The sequence below is a fragment of the Sinohyriopsis cumingii genome, chromosome 12, assembly GCF_028554795.1.
Source record: "Sinohyriopsis cumingii isolate HCF-2022 chromosome 12, ASM2855479v2, whole genome shotgun sequence".
Lineage (NCBI taxonomy): Eukaryota > Metazoa > Mollusca > Bivalvia > Unionida > Unionidae > Sinohyriopsis > Sinohyriopsis cumingii.
In genome coordinates, this window is record NC_142972.1 from 52,463,717 (window position 1) to 52,485,024 (window position 21,308).

At 35.4% G+C, this 21,308-nt stretch overlaps 1 protein-coding gene across 1 annotated transcript in view; it reads right to left on the reverse strand.

Annotated features, from left to right (window-relative positions):
* Positions 1-20,500, reverse strand: part of LOC149786441 (tyrosine-protein phosphatase 10D-like) — a 198,197-nt gene extending 177,697 nt beyond the window's left edge. Inside the window, exons 1-9 of the mRNA XM_089976886.1 lie at positions 20,384-20,500; positions 18,864-18,986; positions 17,343-17,465; positions 15,823-15,945; positions 14,302-14,424; positions 12,782-12,904; positions 9,806-9,928; positions 4,263-4,532; positions 2,036-2,353 (exon numbers count right to left, since the gene is read on the reverse strand). Coding sequence (XP_089833012.1) covers positions 2,036-2,353; positions 4,263-4,532; positions 9,806-9,842 — 625 coding nt within the window. The 5' untranslated portion in view covers positions 9,843-9,928; positions 12,782-12,904; positions 14,302-14,424; ... (2 more) ...; positions 18,864-18,986; positions 20,384-20,500. The remainder of the gene's footprint in view (positions 1-2,035; positions 2,354-4,262; positions 4,533-9,805; positions 9,929-12,781; positions 12,905-14,301; positions 14,425-15,822; positions 15,946-17,342; positions 17,466-18,863; positions 18,987-20,383) is intronic.
* Between the last annotated feature and the right edge of the window lie 808 nt (positions 20,501-21,308).

The window sequence follows — 21,308 nt, forward strand, 5'->3', positions numbered from 1 at the left end:
GTGAGGGTAAAATAATTTTAACTGTGGTTTCATTTCATTTCATATATTCAGAACTTCTAGCAGTGACAAGAAGTAGTATCAGCACAATTGCCAAACTGCACTTGACTGAGGAAAAATGATTAGTGTGGGTGAGTTCTAACTGGTGCTGGTTGAAATAGACAGTTACCAACGTCTCTGTGCAAAGACAGTCTTCTGGTAAAAAAAGCTGTGCTTCCCCAATGGAGTAAATTTCTTTTGAAACACAGAAATTTATATAACTGCCAAGAGAACAAGCAGTAATTCGTCCGCATTTTCTTTGCAGAAACACAATGCTTTCATGGTTTAATTTTTGCAGAAGTGTATGAAATATATGGAATCAGCTCAACCAAATTGTATCAGATATGGAATGCTCTCAAATACTGTGCAGCTGTAAGAACATCTGGTATCAAACAAAATGATCTACAGCCTGTAATTAAGTCAATTAAGTCAATTATGTCAATAAAACATCTGATATCAACAACAAAGATCTACAGCCTATAAGTCAGAATATTCAGTCAATGTCACTTGGGTTTGATTGTTGTTATTGTTGTAGGGTTTAGTGCCATTTTTCAGCACAAGATAGGCTATACATGACAGCCAGCATAACTGGTGGAGGAAGAACCATGGAAAACCCTGGGAAGAACCACCAACCCATGAGAAGCTTCCTGTAAGCTTTCTCACATAACAACATTAACCGAGCCTGAGACTCAAACCTACACAGACAGTGGTGAGATGATCCGGAACGGTGAGCGCTTTAGACCACTTGACCACTCTTTGATGATATGGAACTAAAAGTATCAGAGCTAAATAAAAGAACAGGTCAAAAACTAAACATTCTAAAGCCATTTAATACGCTTTTAATGCTTGCAATGCTATCAGCAGTAACCAGACACTTTAGTCTCAAAATCATAAATCAGTTTAAGCAACAATGATGATCAAAAAGAGGCAAATGGTCAGTTGATAGTGGATTCATTTGTGTGTGTAACTGCATATGTGATCATAGAATTGGTTGACAGAAGAATTATTAGGTGAAGCTGAAGAATCATGAAAAAACTGATGTAATTATGTATGTCACAGAGGCATGCCTATTATGATTCTTACATGGTCAGCTCACAGACCTGTCATTGAACCAATTATGTTGTGCTTGCTTGTAGATCAGATGGTCTAGCCATTAATGTGCCCAGTCAGTGCTACAGTTAAATATCTAATCTGTCTGGATATAATTTTAATAATAGTAGTCAGTTTATCCACCAAGATAAACACTGATACAAATCATGATAATGATCAGTTGAGAGTGGATTTGGTTGTGTATGTAACTGCATATGTAATCATGTATGTCACATTCACAGAGTTTATGTTGCAATCTCAGAGACACACAGTAGTAGCATAATAGTGGTCCTTAGATTAAGCCTACCAATCATGCTACCGAATGATCTCACAAAGGTACCTCATGGAACTGTGGGTTACAACCATGCACACATGTGTGCAACAGTCCCATGTGAAACAATTAATGGGGTTATTAGAAGTTTTGGGATTTGGAACCATGATTAGCAAATTGGTCTCAAACTGACATTACTTGCTCAGAAATATTGCTCACTATTTCTGTAGTTATTCAAAAGGTTTAGCACCATTTCTGTACAGTTCAGCACTATGCTAAACAGTAACAACTTTATCAGAAAGTGATCTGATGATTTCAGCAAAAAATCTAGAAAGAATAAATTAAGCATAGAAGCAATTATTTTTAGAACACAAGTTTGATGTAGGCAAATATTGTGCATAGTTGAAGATATCTGTCTGACAAATTTCATCATATAACAAAACTGTCATTTAGCTTTGTAATGCCATATATTTAGCATATTATAGGAAATACATGCATTATAACATGGCAAACAAAATTTAGACATTATAAGGTAATGTGGCAATGTCCAAGGCATCTCAATGCACTTCATAGCCATTGCATATATATTCGATTTTGAGTCAAGAATCAGAAAACATGAAGGGTTTGTTTTCCACTTACCCTTAGAAGCTGTCTTGATTATCTCTGTGTAAGTCCCACTGCTTTCTCTTGACAGAGTATACTGTTCACTTTGTGCTGTAATACTGACATTGTATCTGTACCCGTTCTTCAACCCACTGCTAGATATGGTAACACTGGTTGTAGTAGACTGATTTAACCTAGAAATGAACTGAGAGTCTGTGCTATCTATGAGCCCCACCAAGAAAAGTAGATCCAGTCCACTAGTTGGTCCAATGTAGCTCCAGGCTAAGGTGATTGTGCCTCCATCCAGGTCAACATCACTTCTTGTGAAATCGATGGGACCAGGTTTTTTTGGTTCTGTTCCATGAAAAACATGACATATTAAATATAGTATGGCTGTGTTGATTAATCAAGAGTTTTTCTGATCTAATCTAAAACTTTGATTTTCAAACATGGTTCACAGCAAACAAAACAATCTGGTCAATACATAATTCCATTTTTTATTCAGATTATAACTCCAATTTTTATGAAATTAATGCATTTTCCATGCTTTGATTGGATGTAAATTGTCACATTATACTGATCTGGAATTTTCAACACATCGATAAATTCAGCGGACTACTTTTGGTTCCCTGTTTCCAGACCATCTGATGTGAAGTTTTATCTATATCAATGCCTTACACCCTAATAATAACAAAAAGCTCCCACCCAGCCAATCCTGTGATTTCCAATCAAAAATGACAAGCCACTGATAAAAACTGATCATTAGAAGTTAAAACAATGTAATTGCACAGACCTTCCTAAATTCCAACACTCACCTGTTTTGCCAAAGAAGGCATATGACAGGCTTTAGAAGCCAATCTTCGGAAATTATTGCATTTCACCTCGACAACACGTTACAGCAATGGTTATTAAAGGTCAGGGTTATATGTCAACCAAGGGATCTCACTAAAAATGGACATGAATCTGCTATTGAAAGATCGAAATGCGTTGAAAGTAACAATGACGTTGCTGTAACAACATGTGCCCTATACACAAACGTAGTCTTTAAAAAAAGAAGGAACATTCCAGGTTTAACTGCAACAACCATTTTTCTAAATTTAAAAAATGATCATAGCAATATATCACTGGCATGACCCGCTGTGACATTCTACCCCGTATCACTGTATAAAAAATCTATGAATATTGGTTAGCGAAGATAGGGATATGTACTCTATCACAGTTAAGAGGCTAATGAAAGAAAACTTTGATGTACATAAAAGTGATAGTTTTATTGATTAAATCTGATGATCTGATGTTAGAAAGGAAGTAAATTTAAAATTATAAGGATCAAATGATTATAGTTGGGTATTTATCAATGAGTAAAATTTACCTAATCACTCACAAAGTTTACATAAAGTCCTTTGGACTTTATTTACTTCATGAGTAAGTAGGTAAATTTTAAACATTGATAAAATCCAACCATGATCATTTAATCCTATAGTAAATCATTGCAGTAAGGGAAGAAAACTGTCTATGTCCTTGTTTATCACTTTTGTTCAAAGCCAGTACAGATTAATATAATTAGAGCTCTACAATGTAACTAACCTGATCAGCCACTATTGCTGTGGCCTTACATGCATGGAGTCCACTCTTCTAACACTTCATTTGCATGTATAATACACACTTAACCTCTTGAGAGTAACTTATCATATTATACAATGTAGAGACTGTCATTATTATATAAAGTTACCTCCTGAATAAACATATATATTCCTACAATCTGGAAAATTCTGTGATCATTACCTAAACATAAATACCTAAAGGATACTATTAAAACATAAAATGAAGGTCACACTGATCTTTAGTTGAAAGGGTGTTCATCTAATTATCAAGTTTCAAGACTATGAATGTAAAATCTGAACAAAGTCACTGAAGCAAGAAAAACAGGTTACAGAGACCACTTTTACACAATTGTGATCAATAAACAGAATATTGTGGTTACTGAGTTTCATGAAATGGCCCTGGAAAAGTGATCAAATTTGTTTTTGTCAAGTCTGCAGGAACCCTTTAGTGTTATTAAAATGAGTTGCTTCAATGAAAGAATTAAAACTTCTTAAATTACAATAAGATAACTGAACTGAACTGAAAGGCAATCAGTCTAAAACCTCATACTCTCAAAATGTCTTAAAATTAATAAATTTCTTTTCAATGGAAAAGTTTTGTGAACAAGAAATAAAGAGGTCTGTTTCTAGGATATAAGCAATATGAATTTTTGAGTACTTACTTGTTGCATGCTTCACAGAAACTGATGTTCGTGCAGCATTATTCTGAAATGTAGTAACCTTGATGGTGTAGGCAGCTCCTGATGTCAGATTGCTTAATGTGGCTGATGTATTAGTTTTAGAAATATCCTGAAATGATGTCATCTGATTTCTTTCCCAGGATACTTGATATTTGTTCACATGAGCAAAATTTATTGGATTTTTCCACCTCACTTCTAAAATGTCTTCTTCAACTGTTGAGACAGCCAGCTCTTGTACATTAAGACTGGAATCTTAATTAAAAATAAATGTTTTTTGTAATTATGGCCATATTAAATGGCAGATCTGAATCATATGTATAAAACTGAATGGCATTCATGGGAGATGATTTCTGTCAAATTTGGTAAAATTCTCTTCAGAGGTATTTGAGAAGCTGTTGAAAAGTTTTTCTGCTGAGGTGTTTTTCAAAAGTAATCACTCCAATAATTTTTCTCCTATTTTTTGTAACAGCAGGCATATCTTGTGGTGGTTCCGAATCATTTCTAAAAACCTGAATGGTCTCACTGTCAGAATGTCTTCTTTCAAATTTGGTCAAATTCTCATGAGTGGTTTTCACAAGTAACTGCTATGTTTCTTCTATATTTTAAAACCTGAAAATTTACATCTGCAAGTGAACCATGCTGTTATATATACAGTACCCACAATTGTGAACAAAAGTTTTGGCTCAAATAAGCAATCCAATTCTCCATCAGTACATGGCAATACAGGTTACTCACCTCAGCCAATGTGTATCCATACAACATGTATTATCAACCAATGTACTCTTATCCATCATGATACAAAACAACCCTACAGCTACAACCTGCTCAGAAGTATAATCAAACTCATTAACAGCAGCCACCCATGGGAAAAGGCCATAGTGGCCTTTGTACAAAGGTTACTTCTGTAGATAGCTTCAGTTTTCAAATCTGGTTCATGATAATTACTATGCTGGTTCTTGTGAAGGACCTTTGATGAGTGGGGTATGTAAAGAAGCGTTCTGGAGTTACTGTTAGTAACACATAAACCAAAACTTTCTTTACAAATAAAATCTGTACATATTAAAATAATAGCTTTAATAACCACTCTTCTATCATATAAACTCAAAATGAAACACTGTTTTGTTTGTGCTGAATAATACTTTCTGATAAATGTGATTCACAATGTATTTTACCTGAATGACCACATACACAAATGGAAAGGGATAAACTCATATTTCTAGTCTGAGAATAATTTTCTTTCATCAGTGATAGCTTCACTTCAAGATAATTAAAAAAAACAGTATACATGATCTCTTACAATCCAGATTAACATTGTTTCTTAAAATCGTCCATAATATCTCGCTTATACTTACTAATCAAGTTGAATTGAATTCACGCAACTCTCATTTCTGCAGGAATTATAAAACTGCTTTTTTTACTATCCTGCAAATAAATTGTTTTGACTGTCTTCTCTGAGAATTAAAACCACTGCACAGTTGAACCCAACATAACTGACACCTCTGAGTTAGACTGAGAGTGTGATTGAAGTACAGTGAATACAAATGAGATATGAAATGTATACAAATCAATTCACATTTTGTGCCTTTTTCTAAACATTGTGTTGCTCATCAAAGAAAGGTTTAATTTACATACTTGGAGCAGTCACTGTTGTTATGCTCCAGTTACTGCTACTGGAAGAAACCACAGTAAGGAAACACATGATTTCTGACAACATTACACACAGAACATTTGTATACAAAATTTGCCATGGTGAAGTTAGAAATACCATTAAGATCAGGTGATCACTATATACAGGTGACCATTAGGACAGATTTTACTGCAATAGTGATACCAAGATTTCCAAGATAGCCACTGCAGCAGCCATATCAAGTGGCACCATTTCAAGTTATTACCAATTAAACCTGGGATGGATGTGTGTAATGTTTTATGGTAATCTTCTCAGCAGTTTAGAAGGAGTGACAGAAAAAGCAAATATTCCTTTACAAATGGATCATGAACAACTGACAGACAATAGATGACGGATGACAAGCCATCATATCAGCTCTTCTGGTTCATGCTGCTCCAATAGCAAAAGATTCTCCACTTGCAAACCTTGGGCAAAAAGCATATTCTGGCCTGCATGATGCACTTGATAACTTTGATTTGAAGAGAAGAGAAAAGGAGAGATGAGAAGAGAAGAGAGACACAAAATGGGAACTTAACAGAGAAACTTCATTACAGGATATACAAGTTTTAGTCAGAAAAAAAAAGTGACAAAGATTGAAAATCTAATAGATATAATGCAGTGATAAATGGAAATTAGAGAGGTGGACAGAACTGAAGAGTGTTTATTAGATATAAACTATAGTTTTGCAAAATGACTTAGTCTTTTCAGTATAATACCACTGGTCTCCCCTCACCCTGAAGTCAACAGACAAGACCTAACAGGTCAGATGCAGTAGCGAACCAGGCGGGACAGACAAACTAGACCCAATGGGTCAGACTTGCAAATCATGCCACAATAAATTAATTCTCCTTAAAGTATATCTGCATACCAATTTTCATTAGTTAGGAAAAAACGGTACAGATACTTATGCAGTAATTAAAGAACAGCCAATAATATAAATCATTAAATCATGCAAATTTACTCTGTTCTATTACATTCAGGTTTATCTTCAAGATAATATTTACATACCAATTATAAATTGTATGGAAAATGAGGTCCAAGATATTGTGGCTGTAATGAATGAAATGGTGAAAATACAAAGTTTCTTATGTGTGCAAATTAGGTCAAAGTAACCCATGGGTACCCCCTCACCCTCACCCCCATTGCCTAGATTCACATCTAAACATGTTTTGGCCAACATCTGTAAAACTTAATAACTGACTACTGCATGTGTGTCTCACACCTCCACTGAAAATAATTCTGTGGGCACCCTTGCAGTGACCTACTTTTGGTATGGTTGAGCTACTTTCATCTAGATGTATCAATATAGCAACTTTCACAAGTGGTGAAACAAGGGCCAAGATATTTAGGGCTGAAAATACAAAATGCTGAAAGTACAAAAAGCCACTCATTAAAAGTGTTTAATGTAGCTTAATATAACCTAATTTTAGCATTCTTGAGTTACTTTTCTTGAAATTGATACTAATGTGTGATGTGATGTGATTTTGATTTTTAACATAGCTTTTAAAAAATTCAGTCATATTGCTATGATGTCTGCAATGTGGCAGTTTATAGTGATGTCTAGCACTGGGGCATCATGCCACAGACATGTAGAATGATGTCCCACCCAGTCACATTATCCTGACACCAGGCCGACCAGTCCTAACACTAACATCTTAATGCTGAATGCCAAGTGAAGCAGCTGTTAGTATCTTTTTTGTAAGTCTCCAGTATGACTCGGCCGGGGATCGAACCCATGACCTTCTGCATCAAGGTGGATGCTCTAACCCCTAGGCCACCGGAGCAGTAGCAAAATTCATACTAATACAAGTTTTAATAAATGTAGGTCATATATGGTAGGAGGTGTTGAAGGGGTAATGAGATACAAATGAGGGAGAGCATAATGACCAACTGAATGAATCCAAAGAATGAATCAAGAGAAACACATGTATTCTTCTTCATCTTCATTGGTGAGATCACAAGAAGCTATGAAGGATTCAGTGTACTACATGTATTTGGCATCATCAATATCTATCACATACCAAGTGATTTCATTTTTAATATTTTACTTTAAGTACTGTTTATAAGTTGGTATAAACTGTAAAGGCTGCTGCATAATCAAGATGCCAACCTCAGTTGAAATGCAGTAGATGTAGCTTTGGTACAGGCCTTCTCTGCATACATGTACTTTAATATGATGAAATATTTGATACACTTGTTTGCCTTTAATAGCTGTCTACAAAACTCATTGCAATTATAATCTCCTCCTACAAAAGCAGAAAATTTTCCTCAGGTCGTCAATGTTTATGTACATGTATAATTATGGATGGCAATGTTGATGACAGAAACTCTGCTGAAATTAAAACTCATCAAAATGGCTCTAAATGTGATTACAAAACATAAAAAGAGACGCTATTCAGAATAGTGGTAGTTACTGACTACAATAAAAGGTGGGACAGACTTTGCTTTCTGGGGGTGTTGAGCTTCTTGTGTGGGCCCTGCATTTTGTTGTGAGGACTCTAACTTGCATATTCAATTTGCATATTCAATTTAAGGCAAATAAAAACTGAATGCCAGAGTGTTCGCATTCCAGTAATATGTTTATTCAAAGTAAATCAAGCACCATGATGCAAAATATCCTCAATATGATCATGATGATGGCACCAGCTACTGCCAAAATAGCATTGATCACAGTCTTGGGATTGTAATTCATTTTAATAACTGGTATGCGTGGATGAAACAGAATTTAATGGCATGTTAATACAATGCTGTCTATAATTTTGTGAACAAAAAATGTTTTGAAAAATGGATAACTTGGCAACTATGTTGGAAATTTTAGCAACAATTTAGTTGAAGTCATATAAGACCTTGTTATGGTGAAGCTACAACTAAATCTGATACAGGTCACACAAAAAATATGACAATCATTTTTCATTGCAGTTTATGCCTACTCCAAATCAATACAGAATATTCACTGAAAAATATCGTCAAAATCTAATCATCATCAAAGCCTTGCAAGACTTTCTTAAGAAAGGCCATACTGCAAATTTTATTAATATAAAAATATGTGAATGCTAGAGTGTCAATCATGGGCTATATATCTGTAAATTACAGTCAAAATCTGGACATCATGAAACAGTTTGTTCAGTTGAATTAAAGCTTCACTGCAAACTTTGGTTGATATTAAACAAAAAATGTGATTGCTAGTGTTCACATTCAAGTGGGTTGCATATTCTTCATTAATCAAGCACTATAACTCTGTATAACCTGATATCTGGACATCAAGAAACTCATCTTAATCTAATGTTTCAAAAGAAATCGTCATGAACTGAAGCAAACATTTAGTGCTTGTGTTCCAATTCCATGCCCATTCTTCATTAATCAAGGGTGATCATACTCTAAATTACAGTCAAAATCTAGTCATCATCAAACTCGTCCGAGATCCTATTAAGTTAAAATTTCAGTGCAAATTTGGTTGATACCAAACAAAACATGTGAATACTGAAGAATTAACAATCCATTACTAGCATATACTAAGTCAATCATGGGCCATAAATCTGCCAAAGACTCTTAGAAATACAAGACAAATCTACTTATTAATGATGTCATCCTGCATCATGTTAGGATGAAGCTTCAAAGCAAATCTGATTCAATTTAAATGATAAATACAGATATTTTTCCAAAGGCTGCCTGACTGATGGACAGATCATGACCTGTCCATTCCTTTGTCACATCAGCAGATGGGGACATATTATTAATGCACACTGAATTTGGTACCCTCTATATGCAACAAATATTAGATCAAAACAAAACATGTAACTAAGAAGATAAAGAATTCAATAAATTTCTATTTTCTGAGTAATAGCAAAGTTTTACATACTTGGATAACATGCCTCCTGATTTTCATAATAATTCATGTCACACTGACAGGTTCCATTATTACACACAGAACTACCAACAGTGCAGCCATTAGAACTGTAGCAATTTCCATTGAGGCCAGTCTCTGAAATGACACAGTCACTGCAATCATTTATGCAGGCAATTTCAATGGCCTACGATTTAAAAGACCCACACTTTCTACACTAAATGCGTCTTCAAACCCGCACTCAAGCCAGTCAACAACCACATACTGAGACCAATCCAGCTGTTGTAAGTAAGGAAATAAAAAAATTATAGAAGTCAACTTGCTCTGGGCAAGCTGACTGAAAAACTGAACTTGCTGTTGGAAAATCTTAGCTTGCCCCAAATATATTATCCCAACAAGATAAGATGAAAATTATATATTTTAAGCATATCGTGTTGTATTTATTAAAACTTTTGTTTGCATTGAATCTCTGTCAGGACCTTAAAACCATATAATTAAAGTTATCAAACATGCAGATCTATCTGGAATAGAGAAAGCAGGCATGTACATTTATACCGACCAATAATGTCAATCCTCTTGTATATGGTAATTACATGGGCAACTGAACTACAACATTTCATAAATTTCAAATTCTGAATAAAATCTGTTAAAAGATACAAAGGCAAAAACAGGGTAAAACCATATCTCCATTCTTGATGCCAAACGATACAAACATTGTTCTCCCTCCAAACTTCATTGACCTAAGTATCCTGAAGTTGAGAGAAGCCATAAATTAAGCAAAATTGTTTTATTTATAGAAAGTGATCAGAGGATCATCAAGAAGTGGATGTCAGAAACAGTTGGTCTTAATGAGCTGGAAAATGTTTCATATAACAAGATCAAAATCATTTTATATTATTTCAATGCACATGTTTATCCGATAGCTGTAATTTTACACTCACTGCCTTAAAACAGTATGTGAGGTAAGTATGGACAGAGAGAAAATAGAGAAAAAGCATAAGGTATTCAAACAATAGTAATACTGAAAATGAAAGAAACAAAATAATACAAAATAACAGTATATGAAAATTAAATTTAATACTTATTCAAATCAATCCTTCACTCGAGTACAACTGTTGTTAAAACATTTAAATCCTTGTGAATGCACATTTCATTTTATCTATGCATTTTTAATCCAAAAGAACAACAATCCTGTAAAATACTATAACTATTTCTTGAAACACTATTATTAATGAAACACTATATATATATACACTAATTACAGCTGAGTATTAAAGCTCAAACTTCGCAGATTTTTGGACAAAGCCACTGTATCAACTTCATGTCAATCAAGTCTCATGGTACTCACAGATGCTTCTCAGGTAAATAATCCCCAAATTGGTGAATTAAACAACTACAGATTTCTCAAAACCACTGATAATTAGGTCCGATCTTTCATTCATTGTCACGTGAGCTGCAATTATCCATTCAGCATGAATCGGCTTGATTAATGAGGTTGCAAGGCTTACTAATACTGTGCACTGATCGTCACCAATAACATCTTTTTCTGTAATGGCATCCATGACCTGTTTAGCATAACACTCGCGGAAGTGTGACTTTAATTCTTCTTTGTAATTTTTATTTACTGTCAAGTCTAGTGGTTGAAGCCGGTCTGTACAAGAAGCAGGCACAAGCAAAGGAGGGATTCAAATATCTTTCAATTTAGCAAGCATCTTCGCACTTTAGTGGGCTCTAAACACATCAAATATTGATAGTGCAACTTGATGGACAGTGGTTTAAGTAAGAGATCATTCACATTTACTTTAATAACTGACTGGCCTAGTGTTGTTGGCTGCGAAAGATTCCTTTGATGTTGAGCACACAAACCAAAACACAGTGAAAGTGATTAATCTTGACAGCTGTTTTATTTGTGCTCATAGAGCAGGAAGTATTGTTATAGTGTTGTTGGCTGTGTCGGCTTCAACTGATGTTAGTGACTTCGTCGAAAAGAATGATGTAAGTATTGAATATGCCAGGTCTTTGAATTGTGCTCATAAAGGTGGAAGTACTGTATAAAACATTAAAGTGACCACCATTTGCATCGGCAAAGTTTTATTGTTTTGTATTCAATATTTTGGGTATTCATAGAGGTTAAAAAATCAAATTAAATACCTATTAATATGCAAACTTTGGCAGGCAAACCAATGAATTTAAGTACCCATGAAAATGCCTTTTTCTAACAAAACCAATAAAACTAAGCCTAATGAAAATAAATGATACTACAGTATCACAAGATCTACAATGACACTGCCTTTATAAATGAGCGATACCAATTTCAATTCAGTACAGTCAAAAAAGTACAATATCACCCAGACTTAAACTTCTTCAAAAATCATGTCAGACTTTCTTAAGCTAAAGCTACACAGCAAATAAAACTCTTGTTAATGTATCTCAATATAAAAGTGTTCACATTCCAATGGGGTACCCATTCCATGGTAATTAAGGGCTAGAACTCTGCATAACCCAAAATCTGGACATCATCAAACATCTTCAATCTTGTTCAGATGATCTTTCAACATAAATCTGTTTGAAATCAAAGAAAGTCTGTGCTGGTGTAACCCATTTATTATTAATCAAGGTAAATCTTTCTCTAAACAACAAAGTCAAGCCATTATTAAATTTTGTTAACTTCAATCTTCAATGCAAATTTGGATGATATCAAACAAAATGTGTGAATGCTACAGATTTAACAACATATTAATTCTCTATCTAAAATCAATCCAGGGCTGTAACCCTTGGAAATACAAACCCAAAATAATAATGAAGGAGAGACAAAAATGCTGACCATTTTTATGTCACCCTTGCAGAAGTGGGAAATAATTATCAGAGCAGTGATAGTTGTGGCACCTTCTATATGAAAAAGAATTTTCCCAAACCAAAACATTTCACAATAAAGATATAGCATAATTTCATAATTTTCTCTCTTCTAACTAATAGCAAGGTTTTACTTACTTGCATGACATGTCAAATTATGTTCATAGTAATTCACGTCACACCGACACAATTCATTATTACATACAGAACTGACAACACTGCAGCCATTAGAATTGTAGCAGGTTCCATTCAGGCCAGACTCTGAAATGACAGTCATTGCAAACATGAACTCAAGCAACATTGATGGCCTACCATTAAAAAGACCCCCACTTTCAACAGTAACTATAATGAAGTCTGGACAGAAAATGTTGGAAACTTCCAGTGGAGCTAAAACTGTATACATTTCATTTGCACCAATCCACTACCTTTGTTCCTTACTCTCGGTTGGGAGTTAATAAAGACATCACTCTTCTAGGTCTTTATCACAGGGTAAACAGAAAGAGAAAGACTCATGAATTACAACCCTGTAGTTCAGAAGGAAGTCTTATAAGGGGTAATAATGTTTTATTTCTCTCAGCTTCACTAACCAATGCATCATAATCATGACAGAAAAGATAAAAGTAGAGATTTTTTAAAGGTACATCTATAACAATCACTTGTACATTGACAGAGACTAATCAAGGGATCATCGAGAAGTGGTTGTCAAAAACACTGTGAACCACAAAATGTCATATCAACCAACAGTCCCCCAGAGTCAATGACAGTCCACTGGCCAAAAAGAATTTTAAGATATCAAAGAGGCAATTCCATTTCTTCTGTCCAGTTATTCTGTTTGAACCCTGAGTAATGACCATTCATTCAATAAAGTTGTCAAATACTGAAACCATTTCTTAATTTCCTACAACATATTTTGTTCTTCTAGATTAGGCTTTCAGCCAAGTTTTCAGTAAGAGATAGGCTATACAAAGTAGTCAGCATCAGATGGAGGAAGAACCTGAGAAATCCCCATTGTGAACCATCTACCCAAGGGAAGCTACTGGCAAGCCTTCTCACATACCAATAATGGCCAAGGCAAAGACTTGAGCCAATGCAGGCAGAGATGAGATAGCACTACTGCTAATGGTGAGCACTTTAAACCACTTGGCCCTCTGTGGCCACTATACAAACATTAAAATCCTATTTGGTAACAGATATGGTTTCTAACATGCCTGACTTCATATGCTCACAAGATGAGTGTAAGCACAGTACAAAATTCTTTGTCTTGCAGAGTTCTCAACAGAGCTTCAAGATGAGGAGTTCTGAGCTCTTCACTCATGTAACTCAAAATTGCTTTTGTGGCTCTTAAAGCCATTTTTCAGCACATAATACATTATAAATTGGAATGCAACAGATTTAACAACATATTAATTTTCTATCTAAAATCAATCCAGGGCTGTAACCCTTGGAAATACAAATCCAACATAATAATGAAGGAGAGACAAAAATGCTGACCATTTTTATGTCACCCTTGCAGAAGTGGGAAATAATTATCAGAGCAGTGATAGTTGTGGCACCTTCTACATGAAAAAGAATTTTCCCAAACCAAAACATTTCACAATAAAGATATAGCATAATTTCATAATTTTCTCTCTTCTAACTAATAGCAAGGTTTTACTTACTTGCATGACATGTCAAATTATGTTCATAGTAATTCACGTCACACCGACACAATCCATTATTACATACAGAACTGACAACACTGCAGCCATTAGAATTGTAGCAGGTTCCATTCAGGCCAGACTCTGAAATGACAGTCATTGCAAACATGAACTCAAGCAACATTGAAAACCTACCATTAAAAAGACCCCCACTTTCAACAGTAACTATAATGAAGTCTGGACAGAAAATGTTGGAAACTTCCAGTGGAGCTAAAACTGTATACATTTCATTTGCACCAATCCACTACCTTTGTTCCTTACTCTCGGTTGGGAGTTAATAAAGACATCACTCTTCTAGGTCTTTATCACAGGGTAAACAGAAAGAGAAAGACTCATGAATTACAACCCTGTAGTTCAGAAGGAAGTCTTATAAGGGGTAATAATGTTTTATTTCTCTCAACTTCACTAACCAATGCATCATAATCATGACAGAAAAGATAAAAGTAGAGATTTTTTAAAGGTACATCTATAACAATCACTTGTACATTGACAGAGACTAATCAAGGGATCATCGAGAAGTGGTTGTCAAAAACACTGTGAACCACAAAATGTCTTATCAAACAACAGTCCCCCAGAGTCAATGACAGTCCACTGGCCAAAAAGAATTTTAAGATATCAAAGAGGCAATTCCATTTCTTCTGTCCAGTTATTCTGTTTGAATCCTGAGTAATGACCATTCATTCAATAAAATTGTCAAATACTGAAACCATTTCTTAATTTTCTACAACATATTTTGTTCTTCTAGATTAGGCTTTCAGCCAAGTTTTCAGTAAGAGATAGGCTATACAAAGTAGTCAGCATCAGATGGAGGAAGAACCTGAGAAAACCCCATTGTGAACCACCTACCCATGGGAAGCTACTGGCAAGCCTTCTCACATGCCAACAATGGCCGAGCCAAAGACTTGAGCCAATGAAGGCAGAGATGAGATAGCAATGACTGGTAATGGCGAGTACTTTAAACCACTTGGCCCTCTGCAGCCACTATACAAACATTAAAACTCTATTTGGTAACAGATATGGTTTCTAACATGCCTGACTTCATATGCTCACAAGATGAGTGTAAGCACAGTACAAAATTCTTTGTCTTGCAGAGTTCTCAACAGAGCTTCAAGATGAGGAGTTCTGAGCTCTTCACTCATGTAACTCAAAATTGCTTTTGTGGCTCTTAAAGCCATTTTTCAGCACATAATACATTATAAATTGGAATGCAACAGATTTAACAACATATTAATTTTCTATCTAAAATCAATCCAGGGCTGTAACCCTTGGAAATATAAATCCAACATAATAATGAAGGAGAGACAAAAATGCTGACCATTTTTATGTCACCCTTGCAAAAGTGGGAAATAATTATCAGAGCACTGATAGTTGTGGCACCTTCTACATGAAAAAGAATTTTCCCAAACCAAAACATTTCACAATAAAGATATAGCATAATTTCATAATTTTCTCTCTTCTAACTAATAGCAAGGTTTTACTTACTTGCATGACATGTCAAATTATGTTCATAGTAATTCACGTCACACCGACACAATCCATTATTACATACAGAACTGACAACACTGCAGCCATTAGAATTGTAGCAGGTTCCATTCAGGCCAGACTCTGAAATGACAGTCATTGCAAACATGAACTCAAGCAACATTGATGGCCTACCATTAAAAAGACCCCCACTTTCAACAGTAACTATAATGAAGTCTGGACAGAAAATGTTGGAAACTTCCAGTGGAGCTAAAACTGTATACATTTCATTTGCACCAATCCACTACCTTTGTTCCTTACTCTCGGTTGGGAGTTAATAAAGACATCACTCTTCTAGGTCTTTATCACAGGGTAAACAGAAAGAGAAAGACTCATGAATTACAACCCTGTAGTTCAGAAGGAAGTCTTATAAGGGGTAATAATGTTTTATTTCTCTCAACTTCACTAACCAATGCATCATAATCATGACAGAAAAGATAAAAGTAGAGATTTTTTAAAGGTACATCTATAACAATCACTTGTACATTGACAGAGACTAATCAAGGGATCATCGAGAAGTGGTTGTCAAAAACACTGTGAACCACAAAATGTCATATCAACCAACAGTCCCCCAGAGTCAATGACAGTCCACTGGCCAAAAAGAATTTTAAGATATCAAAGAGGCAATTCCATTTCTTCTGTCCAGTTATTCTGTTTGAACCCTGAGTAATGACCATTCATTCAATAAAGTTGTCAAATACTGAAACCATTTCTTAATTTCCTACAACATATTTTGTTCTTCTAGATTAGGCTTTCAGCCAAGTTTTCAGTAAGAGATAGGCTATACAAAGTAGTCAGCATCAGATGGAGGAAGAACCTGAGAAATCCCCATTGTGAACCATCTACCCATGGGAAGCTACTGGCAAGCCTTCTCACATACCAATAATGGCCAAGGCAAAGACTTGAGCCAATGAAGGCAGAGATGAGATAGCACTACTGCTAATGGTGAGCACTTTAAACCACTTGGCCCTCTGTGGCCACTATACAAACATTAAAATCCTATTTGGTAACAGATATGGTTTCTAACATGCCTGACTTCATATGCTCACAAGATGAGTGTAAGCACAGTACAAAATTCTTTGTCTTGCAGAGTTCTCAACAGAGCTTCAAGATGAGGAGTTCTGAGCTCTTCACTCATGTAACTCAAAATTGCTTTTGTGGCTCTTAAAGCCATTTTTCAGCACATACTACATTATAAATTGGAATGCAACAGATTTAACAACATATTAATTTTCTATCTAAAATCAATCCAGGGCTGTAACCCTTGGAAATACAAATCCAACATAATAATGAAGGAGAGACAAAAATGCTGACCATTTCTATGTCACCCTTGCAGAAGTGGGAAATAATTATCAGAGCACTGATAGTTGTGGCACCTTCTATATGAAAAAGAATTTTCCCAAACCAAAACATTTCACAATAAAGATATAGCATAATTTCATAATTTTCTCTCTTCTAACTAATAGCAAGGTTTTACTTACTTGCATGACATGTCAAATTATGTTCATAGTAATCCACGTCACACCGACACAATCCATTATTACATACAGAACTGACAACACTGCAGCCATTAGAATTGTAGCAGGTTCCATTCAGGCCAGACTCTGAAATGGCAGTCATTGCAAACATGAACTCAAGCAACATTGAAAACCTACCATTAAAAAGACCCCCACTTTCAACAGTAACTATAATGAAGTCTGGACAGAAAATGTTGGAAACTTCCAGTGGAGCTAAAACTGTATACATTTCATTGGCACCAATCCACTACCTTTGTTCCTTACTCTCGGTTGGGAGTTAACAAAGACATCACTCTTCTAGGTCTTTATCACAGGGTAAACAGAAAGAGAAAGACTCATGAATTACAACCCTGTAGTTCAGAAGGAAGTCTTATAAGGGGTAATAATGTTTTATTTCTCTCAACTTCACTAACCAATGCATCATAATCATGACAGAAAAGATAAAAGTAGAGATTTTTTAAAGGTACATCTATAACAATCACTTGTACATTGACAGAGACTAATCAAGGGATCATCGAGAAGTGGTTGTCAAAAACACTGTGAACCACAAAATGTCTTATCAAACAACAGTCCCCCAGAGTCAATGACAGTCCACTGGCCAAAAAGAATTTTAAGATATCAAAGAGGCAATTCCATTTCTTCTGTCCAGTTATTCTGTTTGAATCCTGAGTAATGACCATTCATTCAATAAAATTGTCAAATACTGAAACCATTTCTTAATTTTCTACAACATATTTTGTTCTTCTAGATTAGGCTTTCAGCCAAGTTTTCAGTAAGAGATAGGCTATACAAAGTAGTCAGCATCAGATGGAGTAAGAACCTGAGAAAACCCCATTGTGAACCACCTACCCATGGGAAGCTACTGGCAAGCCTTCTCACATGCCAACAATGGCCGAGCCAAAGACTTGAACCAATGAAGGCAGAGATGAGATAGCAATGACTGGTAATGGCGAGTACTTTAAACCACTTGGCCCTCTGCAGCCACTATACAAACATTAAAACTCTATTTGGTAACAGATATGGTTTCTAACATGCCTGACTTCATATGCTCACAAGATGAGTCTAAGCACAGTACAAAATTCTTTGTCTTGCAGAGTTCTCAACAGAGCTTCAAGATGAGGAGTTCTGAGCTCTTCACTCATGTAACTCAAAATTGCTTTTGTGGCTCTTAAAGCCATTTTTCAGCACATAATACATTATAAATTGGAATGCAACAGATTTAACAACATATTAATTTTCTATCTAAAATCAATCCAGGGCTGTAACCCTTGGAAATACAAATCCAACATAATAATGAAGGAGAGACAAAAATGCTGACCATTTTTATGTCACCCTTGCAAAAGTGGGAAATAATTATCAGAGCACTGATAGTTGTGGCACCTTCTACATGAAAAAGAATTTTCCCAAACCAAAACATTTCACAATAAAGATATAGCATAATTTCATAATTTTCTCTCTTCTAACTAATAGCAAGGTTTTACTTACTTGCATGACATGTCAAATTATGTTCATAGTAATTCACGTCACACCGACACAATCCATTATTACATACAGAACTGACAACACTGCAGCCATTAGAATTGTAGCAGGTTCCATTCAGGCCAGACTCTGAAATGACAGTCATTGCAAACATGAACTCAAGCAACATTGATGGCCTACCATTAAAAAGACCCCCACTTTCAACAGTAACTATAATGAAGTCTGGACAGAAAATGTTGGAAACTTCCAGTGGAGCTAAAACTGTATACATTTCATTTGCACCAATCCACTACCTTTGTTCCTTACTCTCGGTTGGGAGTTAATAAAGACATCACTCTTCTAGGTCTTTATCACAGGGTAAACAGAAAGAGAAAGACTCATGAATTACAACCCTGTAGTTCAGAAGGAAGTCTTATAAGGGGTAATAATGTTTTATTTCTCTCAACTTCACTAACCAATGCATCATAATCATAACAGAAAAGATAAAAGTAGAGATTTTTTAAAGGTACATCTATAACAATCACTTGTACATTGACAGAGACTAATCAAGGGATCATCGAGAAGTGGTTGTCAAAAACACTGTGAACCACAAAATGTCATATCAACCAACAGTCCCCCAGAGTCAATGACAGTCCACTGGCCAAAAAGAATTTTAAGATATCGAAGAGGCAATTCCATTTCTTCTGTCCAGTTATTCTGTTTGAACCCTGAGTAATGACCATTCATTCAATAAAGTTGTCAAATACTGAAACCATTTCTTAATTTCCTACAACATATTTTGTTCTTCTAGATTAGGCTTTCAGCCAAGTTTTCAGTAAGAGATAGGCTATACAAAGTAGTCAGCATCAGATGGAGGAAGAACCTGAGAAATCCCCATTGTGAACCATCTACCCATGGGAAGCTACTGGCAAGCCTTCACACATACCAATAATGGCCAAGGCAAAGACTTGAGCCAATGCAGGCAGAGATGAGATAGCACTACTGGTAATGGTGAGCACTTTAAACCACTTGGCCCTCTGTGGCCATTATACAAACATTAAAATCCTATTTGGTAACAGATATGGTTTCTAACATGCCTGACTTCATATGCTCACAAGATGAGTGTAAGCACAGTACAAAATTCTTTGTCTTGCAGAGTTCTCAACAGAGCTTCAAGATGAGGAGTTCTGAGCTCTTCACTCATGTAACTCAAAATTGCTTTTGTGGCTCTTAAAGCCATTTTTCAGCACATAATACATTATAAATTGGAATGCAACAGATTTAACAACATATTAATTTTCTATCTAAAATCAATCCAGGGCTGTAACCCTTGGAAATACAAATCCAACATAATAATGAAGGAGAGACAAAAATGCTGACCATTTTTATGTCACCCTTGCAGAAGTGGGAAATAATTATCAGAGCAGTGATAGTTGTGGCACCTACTATATGAAAAAGAATTTTCCCAAACCAAAACATTTCACAATAAAGATATAGCATAATTTCATAATTTTCTCTCTTCTAACTAATAGCAAGGTTTTACTTACTTGCATGACATGTCAAATTATGTTCATAGTAATTCACGTTACACCGACACAATCCATTATTACATACAGAACTGACAACACTGCAGCCATTAGAATTGTAGCAGGTTCCATTCAGGCCAGACTCTGAAATGACAGTCATTGCAAACATGAACTCAAGCAACATTGATGGCCTACCATTAAAAAGACCCCCACTTTCAACAGTAACTATAATGAAGTCTGGACAGAAAATGTTGGAAACTTCCAGTGGAGCTAAAACTGTATACATTTCATTTGCACCAATCCACTACCTTTGTTCCTTACTCTCGGTTGGGAGTTAATAAAGACATCACTCTTCTAGGTCTTTATCACAGGGTAAACAGAAAGAGAAAGACTCATGAATTACAACCCTGTAGTTCAGAAGGAAGTCTTATAAGGGGTAATAATGTTTTATTTCTCTCAACTTCACTAACCAATGCATCATAATCATGACAGAAAAGATAAAAGTAGAGATTTTTTAAAGGTACATCTATAACAATCACTTGTACATTGACAGAGACTAATCAAGGGATCATCGAGAAGTGGTTGTCAAAAACACTGTGAACCACAAAATGTCTTATCAAACAACAGTCCCCCAGAGTCAATGACAGTCCACTGGCCAAAAAGAATTTTAAGATATCAAAGAGGCAATTCCATTTCTTCTGTCCAGTTATTCTGTTTGAATCCTGAGTAATGACCATTCATTCAATAAAATTGTCAAATACTGAAACCATTTCTTAATTTTCTACAACATATTTTGTTCTTCTAGATTAGGCTTTCAGCCAAGTTTTCAGTAAGAGATAGGCTATACAAAGTAGTCAGCATCAGATGGAGGAAGAACCTGAGAAAACCCCATTGTGAACCACCTACCCATGGGAAGCTACTGGCAAGCCTTCTCACATGCCAACAA